The following is an 18,435-nucleotide window of genomic DNA, read 5'->3' on the forward strand; positions in this document are numbered from 1 at the left end:
GGGCAAAAAACCTATATCAGAAAATAAGCCATAAAAAAAATCTAAAAAACCTATGTATCACCCGACATAAACCCCTATAGCTTGAGCAGACATCCTTTCAGCTCTGCATCCATCACAAGCTGACTAGAGCCCTCTCACGTCAGACAATGGCAAGAGATGCAAGTTAAATTTGCACCCACTCACCCAGATGGTTAGAACACATTCCACTATAGTTATTTTACAACCTTAGGCTATTACAACATGATCCGATGTGGTTACAGGTGGATCTCATGTGGTTATAGTGAATCTCAAGTGGTTACAATACAACTTTAGGCTATTAGAGCATAATCTTCAGGGATTCTATATCCCTCAACTATAATAAACCAAAGACCCTTCATCAAAGGTAATCACATAATCATAGTTAGAACGATACAATGTATCTCTGACTCCTTCATTTCCATATCAAAAACCCTCTTTTGACTTAAGCATCAGAGGGCCCGATCAAAGCAAGCCCTAATGGATTCTCTAACCTCCCCTCATTGTCTTACAAATAATGGAAGCAACTCACATCAATGATCTGAAGATTAGCAACAATGGATTGGCGTCACCTATGGAAAGCAAACGAAAAGTCATGCCATCTAGAAAGAGGAACCAATTTGATATATCTCCTGTTAAATCTCAGAGTTCCTCGATAGAGGACACCCTTAGGAGAATCCCATATCCCTCAGTTGTGATTATTGACTTTGCCGCCGCAACCATCTTCTAGAGTGCCTATGACTACAAAGTAGTTTAACTAGCTCCAACAATAGGTCCAGGCCCCGACTAATCTAGTTAGGGGTCTAGTCCCAAAGAGGAAAGCCCAATCGACAAAATGTCCTCGATACCAGCTAGATCAGCAACCAAGGCCTAGTTGAAAAAACGATCGGTCCCACCAATGCTGGTCTCCAGAGAAAAGTAGAGAAAGTTCCAATTTGAAGAATAAGTCGAGAGATCTGGAGAAAGCTCTATGATGAGCGAGACTTGCTTGCTCACGGAAGGTGGCGACAGTCCCAGAAGGAACCAAGGACCAATTTGACCCACTGGCTCAATAAGATGAACAAGTGTCTAGCTTGGGTCATGGAGAAAGTGAAGAAAAAGTGGGTCGACATTTCGAAAAAGGCCCTCCTCAACAACTTGTTAGCCTTCACCGAGCAAATTTTGGCGGAACTTCTTCCCTCAATATTCAAGATGCACCAGATAGAGCTGTACGATGACATGATAGAACTGTACGATGACACGAAAGAACCCGTCGACCACTTAGAGTCCTTCAAGGCACTCATGCTACTGTATGGAGCTTCTAATGCTATCATATGCAATGCCTTCATGGCCACACTAAATAAAGTTGCTCTAGTGTGGTATTCCAACCTTCGACCATGCTCGATTAGCTCATTTGACTAAGTGAGCCAAAGGTTCATAGAGCACTTTATAACCAACCATAGTCATCGAAAGACCTCTACTAGTTTAATGAATATCAATTAGATGAAGGTTAGATCCTGCTAGGATAGATCGTAATAAATATTGTCATTTCTATCATGAACATAGGTATGACATAGAGGAGTGTCGACAATTGAAGGACGATATTGAGAAGCTCGTTCAGCATGGTTGTCTCAACCATTTCGTTAAGAATGGCCAAAAAGAAGATAAAAGAAGAGATTGGCGCTCGCTTGCAAAGTGCCCCCCGACCCAACGTTCTCTTGACAGCCAACCTATGGCCAGGGTTATTGAAGTCATTGTAGACAGACCTGCCAACGAAGGAGAAAGGAGCTCCGCTTGAAGAGCTTATGTCTGCCAAATCAAAATGGAGGATCACCTACCCAACAGACAGAGAAAGTAGGAGAGGTCATTACCTTCTTCGACAAAGACCTACAAAGCATATGAGCCCCCCATGATGATGCTTTGGTCATTTCAATGACCATTATGAATTTTAAAGTGAAGAGGATCCTCACAAATAGCAGTATCTTAACTGATATCCTATCCTACAAGGCATTAGAGAAGAGCATACCGAAGGATCGGCTTAAGATGATCAAAGCTCCCATGGTCAACTTCATAGAGAATTTAGGGCAACCAAAAGGGGTCATCTCTCTACCGGTTATTGCTAGTCGAGCACAACAGTAGGTGATGGTGATGGTGGACTCATAATCATCTAGGTTCCCTCTTCCTATAATGCTATTATCGGACGATCGACACTTAATCCAATGAGAGCAATCACTTCTATGTATCACTTGGTGTTGGTGATGAAGTTTCTAACTGAGCACTAGATTGACAAAGTTTGAGGAGATCAAGTGGCAGCTTGGTAATATTAAATGACTTCTCTCAAGGTGAAGAGTAAAGACCTGGACTCTGAGATGAGATGAAGGAGCAGAGGGGGGCACCTATGGAGGATCTAGTTTTGGTTTCCTTAATGAGAAAGAGACACTCTTGAACAAGGTGAATTGGTTCCTTATTGTAGCACGAGATATGAGCTCCACTCATTCATTTTCTTAGAGCTAATTCGGATGTATTTGCATCGGAAACCATAAATATGGCCGACAACAATACCTCAATGATGGTCCACAAGCTAATTATGGACCTAACTTACAAGCTCATCCAGCAAAAGAAGTGTAGCTATGCATTGGAGAGGTGTCAAGCCATTAACGAGGAAGTCAACAAGCTTCTTCGGCTTGAATTTATCCTAGAGGCTCAATACTTGGATTGGCTAATCAATGTGGTGATGGTAAAGAAGACAAACAAAAAGTTGCGAATCTGCATCACATTCATCGACCTCAACAAGGCATGCCCAAAAGACAACTTTTCACTCTCAAAGATAGATTAGCTCATGGATGCCACCTTGGAATATGAAATTCTTAGCTTCATGGATATCTTCTCTAGGTACAACCATATCAAGATGCATCTAATAAATGAGGACAAGACGTTCTTTATCATAAAAAGAAGGATGTACTATTACAAAATCTTCAAGAATTAGTCGACCATAACATAGAGGTGTACATGGACGATATGTCGGTAAAGAGTATGAAGATTGAGCAAAACATTGCCAACTAGGAGGAAGCCTCTAAAATTCTACGTCATTACGGGATGAAGGTCAATTCTTAGAAGTGCATTTTCAGAGTATCCTCGAGAAAATTTATAGGGTTCACGGAGACACAATAGGGCATAAAAGCAAATCTTGAAAAAAAAATTGAGTCCTTCAAGAGATGACCTTGCCGAGGATAGTGAAGGAGATTTAGTGCCTTATGGGACGAGTTGCTGCTCTAAGTAGATTCGTCTCGAGATCAGTGGATAAATATTTCCTCTTCTTCAAGGCTTTAAGGACATCAAGAATTGTGAGTAGACCGAGGGATGTCAACAAGCCTTCGATGAGCTCAAGAAAGCCCTTGGGTCACCTCCAGTCCTTTCTCACCTAGAGCCCGAAGAAGAATTTTGTCTATAACTAGCCATCTCCCTAGTAGCTGCCAACTTAGTTCTAGTTCGAGAAGAAGAGAGAAAATGGAGGCTAGTCTATTATGTTAGCCGAATGTTCCAAGAAGCTAAGATGAGGTACTAGAGAGTGGCAAAGCTGGCCTATCATCTAGTTATTTTAGCTTGGAAGCTAAGGTCATACTTTCGGGTGCACACCATTGTCGTCCTGACCAACTATTCACTATGACAGATTTTAGAGAAGCTTGAGACATCGAGAAAGTTGGTCAAATGGTGTTTGGACCATAGAAAATCGACATCTAATATTGACCCCAACCTGCCATTAAGGCTCAAGTCGTTGCAGAATTTTTGGTCGAGTGCACCTTTCCAGAAGAGGAGAATATAGAGCAAGTGCTTGTCTCGGCCAATAACCTTCTGACTTAGATATTATATGTCGATAGATTCTCCAACATAGGTGGAAGTGAAGTTGGGCTGATACAGATGATCTTGGAGCGTGAATCATCATAGTATGTACGTTGGTCCAATTTTCAACCTCCAATAATGAAGTCGAGTATGAAGCCTCAGTGACCAGACTGAAGCTTGCTAAAGAGCTTGGATTAGACCAACTTAGAATATACAGCAACTCCCAACTCATAGTGAACCAAGTGTGAAGGGATTATGAAGCCATGGAGCAAATAATGGTCCATTATTTAACCAAAGTGTGGCAGCTCATCTCCAACCTTTAACTACCTCGAGATCCATCAAATACCAAGGTTTGAAAACAATAAGACAGACTAGCTATCCAAGTTAGCCAACTTAGAAGCCACCATCCTTAGACGAGCAATCTACATTGTAGCCCTATAGAGCAAAAACATTGAAGAAGAAAATAAACCTATGATGTAGGTGGACGATGAGCTAAGTTGGACGGATCCCTTGATCAACTATCTTTGGGATGGGAACCTTCCCGAGGATAGAAAAGAAGCCAGAAGGATCAAACTTCAAGCTACAAGGTACACATTTCTTAATGGGAACCTCTATAAAAGATTCTTTACTCAGCCATATTTGAGGTGCCTCAAGTTAGATGAAGCATACTACGTTCTCCAAGAGATATATGACGGAGTTTGCGGCAATCACCTTGGGGGTAGAGAACTAGTTTATAAGATGGTAAGGCAGGGCTACTATTGGCCCACCTTGAGGAAACTGCTTAATTCATCCAAAAATGAAAGCGATGTTAGAGATTTTTAAGTATCTCACATCGACCTGCTACAAAACTGATGCCTATCAGCAGTCCCTGGTTATTTGTTCAATAGGGCATGGACATCCTAGGTCCTTTATCTCTCACCACCAGATAGAGAAAATTTTTGATCATGGCGATCGACAACTTTACTAAGTAGGTTAAAGTAGAGCCCTTATCTCAGATCATAGAGAAGAATGCAAGAGACTTTGTCTAGAGGTCCATCATCTGCAGATTTGGCATTCCATGGGTGTTAGTGACTGATAATGAAAGCAATTCGACACTACTCAATTCAAAGATTTTACAAGGGGCTTGGCATGGAGAATAGGTTCATCTCAGTCGTCTACCCATAGACCAACAGTCGGCCAAGGTGACAAATAGAATAATTCTATAGATTTTGAAGACCCAGCGTGACAAAGCTATAAGCTCTAGGCCAACGAGCTCCCGAGCATCTTTTAGGAGTATTGCATGACTAGCCGAACTACAATTGGATAAATGCCCTTTAATCTTGCCTTCAGGATAGAAGTCGCGGTACTAGTGGAGATCAAGATGTCAACTCACATGGTGGAGCAATGCAATAAGCAGTAAAATCAGGACGACCTCAAAGCCAAACTGGACACATTGAAGAAGTCTGAGAATGAGATTGATCCACATGTGGCTGCGTACCAGTAGAGAGTGGCCAAATATTACAATTCTAACCGGAGACCTTGTGCTAAGAAGAACACAACCCATAGGGAAAGGATTGAGAATGCTCACCCTAAACTAGGAAGAAACCTACAAAGTTGCCAAGAATTTGCAAACTAAACATATCGGCTAGAGCATTTTGATGGAACACTGCTATCTCAGACATAAAACTCTAGAAATTAGAGAATATACTATCACTAAACTCTCATTACTTGCATAATTGTAAATTCTCTACTTCACTCCATTAATGAAAGAACAATTCTTTCCCATTGCTTGCAGTTCCAAAATTTTGCAAAGTGGAGGCTGTTGGGATTTTATAACAATCGATCGATAAGGAAGCATGATTGCCACAAAAAATAAAGCCCCAATTATGCCAATATTGCCACCTGAAGGTATGGGGTAGGAGGTGTTTCTCCCACAGCCATCAACTAGAGTAGTAGCCCAGTTACCTAAAACTAAAGACTATGGTCGAACTAAATTTGTCGCCTCAAGGGTTTGGGGTCCGAGAAGATTCATTTTTCTCATAGCCATTGACCATAGTGGCACTATGGTTGGGCCAACTTTTTCACCCTTAAGGTTTGGGGGTTGGAAAAAGGAAGAGATACATTCTTGGATTTGGGGATGGGCCGAAGCCCTTTTCATCTTCTTCCATACCTAGTCGTGTGTCACAAGATCATGTTGGGGAGTTGCAGAAACTTAAAGCTGAGATGGAGGAGATGAAGATGGAGCGTGAGGAGCTGCGGAGGCAATTGGAGCAGGAGAGGAGAGAGCGAGAGGAGGAAAAGAAAGAGCGAGAGGAAGAACAGAAGCAAATTGCACATCTTACAAGTTTGGTGACAGAGTTCTTAAAGGAAAGGACTCAAACGCACAAGTCATCTATCCATCATGATGGGGCCATGTATTCAACTGGTGGCACAAATACTCGTTGGTATGTATTCTCATATATATTACGTAGGTTATTTAGAGATTTGGACCAAATTAAGCGAAATGTCATTGTGAACTTATACTTGAATTTTAGTTTATTATTTTTAACATGTGGTTATTGATTGTGTATTCTTTTTTGCTTTCTCAGATACATGGTGGAGTTATGAGCATGTGAAATCTAGTTTCTGGTACATGGATAGCTTTTGTTCAGATGATCATGGTGGAGTTGTCTACAAGCAGAATCCAGTTTTTGGTTTATTCATATTTTTGTCCACATGATGGTTGTTTGGATGAATAGCAAGATCAGATATTTTGAAATTTTTAATTTACATTTTGATGTGTTTGGTGATGATTATCACCTTAACATATGGTATGGATGAAACATTTTGATGAATGGTTAATAGGTTTGCTTGACTTTAGACTTATAGATGATATTTATAATGAATGATTATGGATTCTCCAACATTGTGTATACTTGTATTTGGATGAGCAAATGTATTGTGCAATATGGATAATGGATAGGCTGTGTTGGTTGTACAGGATTTAGAACGAGCCCAAAAATAAATATTAAGCTTATAATTTGAATTATTAATTAAATACAGGTTAATACCTTCTGCCACCAAAAAATGTTTGTTGCCAATACATTCCAATACATTCTACGACCAAACTATTGGTGGGGAAAGATAGACATTCAGTGACCATTTTTTTGGTAGCGGAAGACAAACATTCCACGACCAACTATTTGGTCGGCGTTGGAATGAGCAACAACAAATTTGGTCGCTAAAAAGTTTCTTCGGCAACCAAACATTGGTCGTTGTTGGTGTACCTTAGGTGACCACACAATATTGGTCGCCAAAACCTTTTAGTGACTAGGGTTCGGCGACGAAGAGTATTCTAGTCGCGAAAAGGTTTCGGCGACCAAATATGGTTATTCGGCGACTAGAATCTTAGTCGCTGAATATGTATTTTTTTGTAGTGTATGAGCTATGTCTTCCAAGACAGAAAACTATGATTGTGCCAACTTTTTCACCCGAGGTTTGGGGTACGAGGAGATCGATCTCCTGTAGCTATCAAATAGAGCCGTAGCCCAACTACTTAACGATAAAAATTATGGTTGGGCCAACTTTTTCACCCTTGGTGGTTTGGAGTCTAAGGAGATCCATCTCTCTCATAGCCATCGACCATAATGGCCCTCTAGTTGGGCCAACTTTGTCATCCTCAAGATTTGGGATCTGAGGAGATCCATCTTCCATAGCCATCAACCATAGTGATAGCAAGATTGCACATTTCGGTGCTCCCTAGCCAGATCACCCAGCGAGTAGGACTAAAGGCAGCTGACCTCGGTGCCAACTCCTAGACCACTGTAGGCATAATGGGTTTCTTGGATGTTGGTCGGCAGTAGGTTCCTCGACAATGGGCTCCTCGGCCACAAGCTCCTCCATAGAAGGTTCCCCTACAATAACCTCTTCTGTAGTGGATGTTCGTTCCTTGGGGGATGCTCCTCATCTATAGGTCGCTATAGATCCCACCTTAGTATCTCAAGATAGCAGTAGGGATCCAGAGGGTTGAGGTCCTCCCTAGGGAAAAGAACTTTGACCTACTCTTGAAAGAACTCGAAGCCCACCAAAGAGGAGTCACCCTTGGCCCATGCCAACTCCTCATCAAACTCATCCGAGTGCTTGTACTCAAGGACTACCTGCCTAGCCTTGTCCACCATTTAGCCTCAAAGACTTGTATTTTCTCTACGATGGCCTTAATATAATTCCTCAAGTATATAATATCTCCCTTGAGGCATGTGATGTGGGACTCACAATTCTGCACTTCTTGCTCAGCCTCCTCGGCATGGGTGGTTCGCTACCACTCCTCCTAGCGCTTCACCTCCTCTACCTCTTTAGTGGCCTCCTTGGCCCTCTTCTTGTCCTCCTTGGCCTCTTTCTTCACCATATTTGTCCTAGTATACTCCTCATCTAACTATAGTCCCATTCTCTCTAGGTCGTCTTGAGAGGCATGATGTCGTAAGAGGTTTGTAGGAAGAACTATCAACTATTTCGATCTCGATTACTTAGCAACAACAAGATAAAGGGATCAACACCTACCATTAAGGTTGCATGAGTTGGAAAGATTCCAAGATCAAGGGTCTGCATCTCCTCCAAACTTAGCTTGATCCCAAAAGGCAAAGCTCAATCCAAGAAGGCAAAGCTCACCTAGCAGATGGTGTTGGCCATCTCGACCATATAGTAGACTTGCCGCCAACGAATTGGGCTGCTTAGACTTCAAGGATCTTGAACTCAACTCCGACACTTCAGAGCTCAGGACTCATTTGGGCTCCTAAGAACCAAACCCTTCTTGTGGTGAGCCTTGGGCACAAAAGTCTTGCCCTCTGAAACCCCTTGACAATGAGCTCAGAGCTCACTCCTAGGTTGGTGGACAAGGTCCATGTCAGGGGACTCCTACTTATTCACCTCTCAAGCCACCTAAGCTTGGACCTCCCGAGGCAAAGGAAGCCATGGTTTAGCTCACTGCTCCTCCCATGGTGCCCATGGTTGCAACCGCTGTCTCCTAGCAGAAGGCTTAGCCAAGATGCCCTCCACTACTCTCTTCCTGGCCTCCTATGTAATCTTCATTAAGTCTACTTTTGGGAGCCATTTCTAAATCTGCAAAAGGGTTCAACTCGAAAAGAAACCAAAAAGTGAGGCAAAAAAGTAAATAAAATAAAAAACTAAGCAACAATGGTTTACCTAAAGACCTAGTGCCACCAAATCCATCTCGAACCAAGTCCTCAACAAAGAAGAGTTGTTCGGGTCTCAGTGCCCTCAATCAGCCCATTGTCTACATAGTCTCCTCCTCCTAGTGCTCTAAAAAGCACATCTGTTGCCCAAGGTGACAACCCAAGAGGGGGGGTGAATTGGGTTTTCTAAAAATTATGTTCCCTAATTTTTACTTTGAATAGAATGCAGCGGAATAATAAGATGTTATTTACTTAAGCTCTAGGCAATTACAAGTAAAGCAGTGGAAGATTAAGCTAGAGCAATTATACTATGGCTTTAGGGTGCAATTGATCTAACATTAACTTATAGTTGTATGATCAATTTTAATCTATGTGTATGGTAAGAATGGAGTGGAAGCTAAGCAAATCACTTATAACTCTATAGAAACAAATCTAGAGATATTACACAATCAAGCATGAATGGAAGGCATGAAATACAAGAGATAAAGCATCACAAACACAAAGATGTATAGTGGTTCGGTGCACCCCAGCACCTACATCCACTCCCCAAGACCTCTTGGGAATTTCACTATAATCCCTTAGATTACAGTCGGTTGTTTTACAAGCTCACAACCCAACTTGTTGTTTTGCGAGATCACAACGAACTCGGTCGGTTTTCACAGGCTCACCGACTAGAACCAACCGATTGTTTTCACGGGCTCACAATCCAACCCAGTTGGTTTTCCCAAAGGCTCACCAACCACAACCTTACAATGATTGTTTTCCGGGTTCACAATCAACCCGGTTGGTTTTCCCCAAAGGCTCACCAACCACAACCTTACAACGTTGGTTTTTCCCTTTGGCTCACCAACAAACCTTAACCCCTTGATTCAATCCCTTGATTGAATCAAGTTACAAGATATTAGAACAAGAGTTTAAATCAAATACAAGCTTCTCAAATAAGCAAATATAGCAAATGTAAATAAGTAAAGAAAAGAGAAGAAGCCCTCAAACTAATTTGTAGATGGAGGAACTCGGCTTCTTCTTCACTTGCCCCCTCTTCTGATTTTGCACGAAGTAGAGGATCTCCGAGGCAGCACACGGATGGAGAGGAAGCTTTGGGATTCACTTGGATGCTCTTCTTCTCTCTATTTTACTTTGAATGGCCCTTTTGTGCTTATGGAAGATTTTCCTTGTAATCTCTTTCAAATCTCTTCCCTAAATGTTTTCTCCCACTTCCATACCTTCTCCCCTAGCTCTTCTCTTGATTTTATAGCTTTAGAGGGAGTCCCAACAAAAATCTAGCCGTTAGAGACAAAAATAGAGCCGTTGGAATCAAGAAAAAACTAGCCGTTATGCCTCCCAGCGTGCTCGAGTCGACTCGGCTGAAGTAGGAGTCGACTCGGCTGAAACAGGAGTTGATCTGTGAATAGTAGTCTGCTGGCACTGTAGCTGGGAGTCGACTCCTGAAGTTGGGAGTCGACTCCTGAAGTTAGGAGTCGACTCGAGATCACTGTAGCGCAGAAAATCAACTCTCTGTCTTTTTGTTTGTTCTCAGTCGGAGTCGACTCGTAGAGTCCCGGAGTCGACTCGAGCACTGTTCCTTGAAACTCTAGAGTGCCAGAGTCGACTCGAAACTTCCAGGAGTCGACTCGAGGACTATTCTTTTGAATTTTTCTTTGAATTTGCTCCTTCAACTTGAATTCTTTGAACTTGAAGCTTGGGCCAATGAATTGTAGCTTTCTTCCAACTTTTCTTGAGAACTTTGGAGGCCTTCTTGCATTCTTCCAACTTGCTATGTTCCTTGCAAAATAAATATCTTTCTCCTTGCAACACAAACATTAGTATTTATACTTCAAGGTTTTGTGATCATCAAAATCAATCTTTGAATCAATCTTTGGGTCATCAGTCTCCCCCTTTTTGATGATGACAAAACTTGGAGTATATGCAATATAAAAGATATTGTTTTCTAGAAGTAATACATAGCAAAGTTGCATGAAGTAGAAAACATATATATTTAGAAAAACATACTTCATGATAATGCTTTAGATTTAATCAACTTAAGATAATCAATATATGTCAATTCCAGCTGATTTGTATTCAATTCAAAACATAAAGCATTATGAGCATATACTTAGATATTTCTCCCCCTTTTTGACAACATCAAAAAGATAGGGAAACATTAAGCACAAAGATCAGAATACTCATATATTTCTTTTCCTTATTGTACTCTGATTTGAATGTTAAATTATTGCAAGGATATGAATCATATAACTCAAGGCAATAATATTGGAATCAGATTAATGAGCACAGATCAGAGCCAATTAAGATAATTTCAGAACAGAACACATTAAATGTGATTTCAAGAAGTTTTCTAATTTGATACCACAGATAGTTTTCTATTCAAGTGTAGGTGGAATCTTCCTTAGGTTAATCCAAGAAGTACTACAAATGATATTCAAAGAAAACACGAGTGGAAATCTAACCTCTCTTCAATAATAAGTATGAAAGCTTGTTCATTTAAGATCTTTTGCCCAATCTATTAAGTATTTTATCAAACATGAGAGCAATTTTAGTTAATTTTCAGAGTAAAAGATCAAAACTTATATATTTGAGAGACATATCATCATGTTGGATCATTAATTTTTAATGTCTTCAAAGTTCTTTTATTTCTTTAGAAAATAAGCACAATTTGATACATATATAAAAATATGAATTGGCACAGAATTGACGTTCTAAAGAGCAAGCTAATTAGGACTTATTAGTAAATTTCAAAATAAATTTTCTAAGAGATACTCAAGACCATTCAACACGTTATTCTCCCCCTTTGTCATTAAGTTAAAGGCTCTTAAGATCAACTTGCAATTTGGTTCATGATTTATGCATAAGATATACTAACCAAATAACACGCCTCAAGGTGTATCATAAAGGTTTTCAGATTTAAATTTCAGATGATACATATTGGAGAGTATTAGGATCACTTTTCATTTAGTATTCTTTCTCTCTCCTTTATAAATTTATGCAATTAAGTTCCATCAGACCTCTCCTTCTGAAATTTTCTTTCTCCCCCTCAATTGATCATTCCATCTAAGAGTTTTAAAATTTGAAGATAATGTTCAATAAAATCGTCAATCTCAAAAATATATTTTCTATAAGTTTCAGCTTATTTTCACAAGACTCAAGGTTTGAGATAAGACAACCTTTATAGAACTCATCTCAAGGTAATTAAAGCATGTCTTGCAATATAAGGAGGTTCATCAAAATCAATCCATAAAGTGCAAGGTATGCATCAAATTGAAGTGACTTTAGGATAAGATACTGAATATCTAAAGCTCCCCCTTAAAAGATGCATTCTTCTTTAATCTTTCTTTTCTTTTGTCGAATTTCAGATTTTAATGATAAACGTGAATAGAGCTGAAACTTTATGATATCAAGAACGTAGAGTGATCTAGAAATATTCACAATTTATAGTAATCACTCTTTTTAATCTTTTAAGAACAAGTATGCTTTCTCCTAATCTTAGAGAAAATGTATGGAAATATTAATCAAAAGTAATTCATTTGAAGCTTAGTTTCTTTCAAAAGCATTTACATTTTCTTTCTTTTAGATCATTCACTCTATTGATGAAAGTCTTTAATGATATAGGAGAGAAAAAACATATAGATGATCATGGAAGTATATGTATTTATAGAACTCAATTTCTTAATTACAATTTTTCAGCAATGTATACATGAAACTCAATAAATTTTTAAATATTAAAATAAAGTCATATATTTTAAAAATATTTACTTGCAATCAAGATCATTGAAAGACACATCATTTAGACCAATATTGGTACATTTTAATGATAAGAAAAGATATGTTTCGGATGCGTATCGGAGCAATCAAAATAAATTCTGTTTTTCTTACATTAACATTTTATTTAGTAATCATATGGAGTTTAAGCTTTTATACAAAATCAAATTCTGAATTTCATAAAGATTTTCAATAGAGGCCTTTTAAGTCATAATTTGAGATATATATCTTTCACATTGTGGCTCATCTTAAATTATTATGATTGAAAAATACATATTTCAATACCATTAAAGCACTTTCAGAATCTTTGTGTTTAATTTTGAGTTTCGATACAAAATAAAGGATATTTTAACAAGTATTAGGACATTATGTATCAAAGTTAGGCGAGTAGAAAGATAGATCAAAATCAATTTATTTTCCCTAAATAGAGATATTCTTCTCTTCTCCTTTCTACAATTTTATTTAGCTTTCAGATTTTAACAATGATTGTGAATGACAAATCTGAAATTTCTTTTCAATAAAACTAAACAAAAGATGTTATGTAGCAATTCATGCATTCAATCAAATTGTCCAAGTATGAAACATTACAAAATATTGAGAACCCATAAATCAAGACATCATACTATATGCAAAATATATTAAGTGTTAAGTCATGCATTAAAATAATAATAACAAGCATGTCAAGGATCAAAGTCAATTCTTTTCAAATACACTCCCCCTATTTAAATATCATCTTGCATTGACTTCATCCTTATGGTGTGTTTCCAAGTGACTAATAATTAGACTTGATTCTTCTTATATATTTTCATTTACTTTGTCTTTCATTTTCAACTTTCTTATGCTTTATATTCTATTTGCTCCCTATCCGGTGGAGTTGGGAAGGGGCACGAGGTACTACCACTAGCCTCCCTCTTGTGCCGTCCCTAATATGCCCTACACCGAATAGTTGGGTCAAATAGTGCCGGGTACTACCACTAGCCTCCTCATTGGCACCATCCCTATGATGAGCAATATAGAAGGATTAAAATGTTTGCTTCGAATTCTCCCTGTTTAAGTGTAATTAATTATGGATTTTATCCCTTCCAAATGTGCCAAATATATTATGCTTGTTTTACTTTTCCTTAAGATTGGAGTATTTGCCTTTGCTTAGATTCTACACCTCTTGAATAATATTCATTTTCTTTTCTTTATCTCTCTCTTTTTGTTATTCTCAAGTAATTTACATGAAAGAGCAGAATAAAGAATTAATCTTGTGTATCATATATATGTATATCATGCAAACAACATTTTTATTATGCTCATGGATTCATAACTTCTCACAAGTTATTTTACATCAAACTTTTAAGCATATACTTGTGTATTTCATGGTTATGATATAGGCAAAGAAATCATTTAGTTTAGGCAAACCATGAAACAATTTCTAAGAGCATAAGTCAATCAATATGTATAGAGCCATGATATCAAAAGTTAATAATTAAAAAACTTAATCATGCCATAATAAGACTTAAGTTGTTGACTTTGCTCAAGAAGTATCTAGAATTACCAATCCATTCTGCATTCTTCAGTCAAATACCTACTAGATTTCTTATGTATGAACCTTTGGCTGAAGAAGGTCCTCTCTCTTGTTTGCAAGTAAATGTTTATTGTATCTTACATGGAGATATCCTTCAAGTTGAGATCTCTCATTTTCTTGCTCAAGGATCCTGCATTATTAACAAACTCCTTTTCTTTCTTGAAAGAAAGTCATTGGTTTCTTCAAGATACAAAACATTCATCCAACATATTTTTTTTAACTAGATGACTCAATATAAGATATGACAATAGTTGAATATTGAGTCACTTTACGCCAGAGATTGCCTAAATATAAGCAAGCACATATCACTTGAACTAAAGAGATAGTTTCATTAACCAAGATGGTTCAAGGACAAGTATGTGAGGCAATAGGAAGTTTTATCAAGGTCAAATCAATTTCTCAAAAACGATTTAGTTTAGATTTTATTTGCTTAAGATAATTATTAATAAGACATGCTAGCTAAGTTTTAATCAACTTATCTTAAACAGTTGTTTCTATCAAAATTCAGATTATGATTTATTTGTTATCAATAAAATATGATTCATTAAACTTAGATTGAGGGCTTGCACAAGTGCACATAATGAGCATACAATCTGGTCTACTAGCTGTATGATAAAATAATTATTCTATCATGCTTCACTACAGCTTTAAAATAATAGATCTACTTTGCTCATCCTTTTCAAATTCTACAAGATGGGGTTATAGACATACCTTCTTCATGCCAATCTTCTATAAGAGTTTTCTTGTGGACTAACTTTGGTCAATGAAGATCCCCTTTCTTGTTTGTCTTAATTTGGAGTTTGAGAGAAGATGTTAATTCATTCATCATACGTATTTCAAACTCACCTTACATGAGCTCAGTAAAATCTTCATATAACTCTTCATTAGTAGAACCAAAAATGATGTCATCAATGCATATTTTGGGCAAATAAGATATCACAAATTCTTCTTTTTGATGTGTAGATTTATCACTATTACTTTCTATCAAAAAGGTTACTTAAGCTTTTATATTATGCTTTTGATGCTTGTTCCAAATTATATATTGCTTTATCATATTTATAATGAGTGTTTTCAAATATGGTGGTTATTTAACATATATCTTCTTTAATAAAGTAAGCATATAGGAGTCCATTCTACACACTCATTTGATAGAATATAAAGCTCATAAAGCAAGCAAATAATAATGGTGATCTTTACTTCTAATCATGCAAGAATCAAGATCTATTTCATCTTCTAAGCAAACAATTTTTCTTCATTAAATGTATTTCTGAAAAACTCAATTTGGTTATAATTATTAACAAGTTTTTAGATTGTTATATGTAAAAGATTAACCATATACATATATAATTTAATTTTAGTATTTTGATAATAAATCAGTAGTCTCATAAAGAATAAGATACCTTGATATTTTTGCACCTAAAAACTTTTCATTGAATACTCTATATGCATTGCTTGATGAATGATATCCAAGGGTAGACATATCTCTATCAGATTTGGCATTATTTTCATAAGAGCATATTAAGCATAACATGTACGACTGAAAAATGTGAAAGATATGCAATGGTTCATTTTCCATTTTTTCAGAAGATCAAAAGGAGTTTTCATCAAAAAATAGATCTAATAGAAATCATATGTATGACAAGCAGTGATGATAGCTTTTTTTTAAAAATTATTTAAGTAGATGACTATCATACACAATTGTCTTTTTCATTTCTTCAAGAATTCTATTAACCCTATTTTACTTAAGGTATCCTTGGTGCTGAAATAATTAATTTCTGTATAAACTTTATCAAGATTTTGGTTTTCAACATTGTGCCATGATACTCTTTATCTTCACAGTTTGGAAACCTTTATCATTTGAAACATTTTTACATGATTTAGCAAATACAGAAAATATTTTAATTTTATTTGCCAAGAACAAATCCAATGTAAGCTTTTGAAAACTTAGTGATGGAAACAACAATTTAGAAATTGATTTTTGTTTGTTTCCTTAGTTAGCATGCATAGCAAACTTTGACCTTTCAGAAGATAATCTAAGTAAGCCAATGGCAAGGTCTTTTGAGATTAAGTACATACTAGCATGAGTTGATTTTATATGCCAAAGATGGTTTCTTTAATCTTGGTATTCATAGTGCATATATTCAAAAGCACACCAAGTACACATTATCATATCTATGATCAATAAACAATAATGCCATGGATAAAAAACTCTCAATCAAGCATATAGAGAATTCATAGAGTTATTTTTAATAAATTGATTAATCATTTAGCAACTTATCCAATAGTGAGTAAAGTATACTATAAAATGAAGTGATTTGATTATATTTCCAAAAGTATTTTCTATATCATAAAATTGATCAATACTTGCAATTCATATTTTAATCAAATACTAAGGCAAAAATAATGATGAGATGCAAGGATTACTGATTTCATTATTATTATTATTATTATTTTTTATTTAAAAATTACTTTTCATAAGTATGTTTTAAGTTTCATTTTTTTTGACGTGTGTCTAGAACACCCATTTGTATGAAAGTTCTATTTGTTCCATGGGTATCTTGGCACACCTATGTCTACATCCTCATATTTTTATTTTGGGTACCCAAGCTTGCTTGGGTCCTTGAGAGTTAGGACATATGGTTCCTTTTGGAACCCAAATTTGTTTAATTGTAATAACTTTACTACTTGATTTAATTATGTTAGAACGATAGGTAAAGTTGTTATGTCCATTCTTTTCATGTTCGAAATATGTTATCTTATTTAATGGTTTGCTTGATAAATTCAAAACATTTTTCTTTAGGGATTCATTGCTAAGTGAAGGAATCAAGCCAAAATTTTGATTTATCAAAATCAGCATGTTGGCTTTCAAACATCATTTTTAATCTTTCTGAACTTACAGTGAACTTGTTAATAAGAGATTTCAGTTGGTTAACTTCTTTACTCAAGTTTTGGTTTGTTTTGATTAAGCTATGATTTTTTTGAATCAATTCTTCTGAATTTAACCTTAAGCTTTTATTTTCAGAATTTAGTTTGTCTTGTATTTCAGCAATAGAATTTCTTTCTTTTGAAATTTGCAAATTTAGCTTTTTAAGATTTTTATTTTTCATAGCTAATTTTCTACATTCACCATACAAATCATGGAAAGCATTTAAAAGTTCATCATAAGAAAATTCTTCATGAAATTCACTAGATTCAGATTTTACTTTATTTTCTAGTGCCATAAAACATAAGTTAGTTACCTCTTGTAGTTCATTGTTGCTTCTAGCTTTCTTGCTTTTTATCTCTTTCTTCCTTTCTTCTTGCTTCCTCTTCTTCTTTGACTTTAGGAAGCTTTTGAATTTTCTTGCTGTTATTTCTTCCTCGAGTCGACTCGAGTTTACATGGAGTCGACTCGACTGACTTGAGAGTCGACTCGAGATCTTCGGGAGACGTCTCGTTCTCAGAGGCCTAAAAGATAATTCTCTGTCTTTTGAATTGTTCTGCCTCGGAGTCGACTCGGGCCTTGTCGGAGTCGACTCGGCTAACTTGGGAGTCGACTCGGAACTACTTGGAGTCGACTCGTTCACAGGGTCTTCAAGAATGTGTCTCTGCCTTTCAGACTGTTCTTCTCTAGGAGTCGACTCGGACAAACTGGGAGTCGACTCGGCTACTGTGGAGGATTCTGCAATCTCATTGTTAGTATGCAATTGAAGCACATGTGAGCTAATCTGAGATTTATCATAAATATTTTCTAAAGTATCCCAGATCTCCTTAGCAGATAAGCATGCAGAAATTTCATTAAACTTCGTTTTATGAATAGCACAATATAATATGTTCATAGCATTAGCATTCAATTGTGCTAAGTCCTTTTCATTAATAGTTTGAGAGAGTGTGTGAAGGTCATTTATTATGATTTTCCATAAATAATAGTTTTGTGATTGAATAAAAATGCGCATGCGTGCTTTCCAATATGTGTAGTCTATGCCATTAAACAGTGGAGGCCTATCAATTAACTGTCCCTCTCCTAGAAAACTATCTATTTGAGTTGTCATGATCTTTGGCTCTTAATCGTGAGATCAACAATTAATCTTGAGCACCTGCTCTGATACCACTTGTTGCCCAAGGTGA

General features: G+C 36.9%; 1 protein-coding gene across 2 annotated transcripts; it reads left to right on the forward strand.

Moving 5' to 3' along the window:
- Positions 1–5,856: 5,856 nt before the first annotated feature.
- LOC120112043 (stress response protein NST1-like) lies at positions 5,857–6,678 on the forward strand. Of its 2 annotated transcripts, none has more exons than XM_039130633.1 (2): positions 5,857–6,238; positions 6,402–6,678. In XM_039130633.1, the coding sequence occupies exons 1-2, from the start codon at positions 6,037–6,039 to the stop codon at positions 6,530–6,532; spliced, it is 333 nt and encodes a 110-aa protein (XP_038986561.1). In that variant the 5' UTR covers positions 5,857–6,036; the 3' UTR covers positions 6,533–6,678. The 2 variants fall into 2 exon arrangements, 1 of the variants encoding a protein (XP_038986561.1); XR_005513553.1 differs by having other exon boundaries at positions 5,970–6,257.
- Positions 6,679–18,435: the final 11,757 nt, after the last annotated feature.

Source organism: Phoenix dactylifera, chromosome 9 (genome assembly GCF_009389715.1).
Source record: "Phoenix dactylifera cultivar Barhee BC4 chromosome 9, palm_55x_up_171113_PBpolish2nd_filt_p, whole genome shotgun sequence".
Lineage (NCBI taxonomy): Eukaryota > Viridiplantae > Streptophyta > Magnoliopsida > Arecales > Arecaceae > Phoenix > Phoenix dactylifera.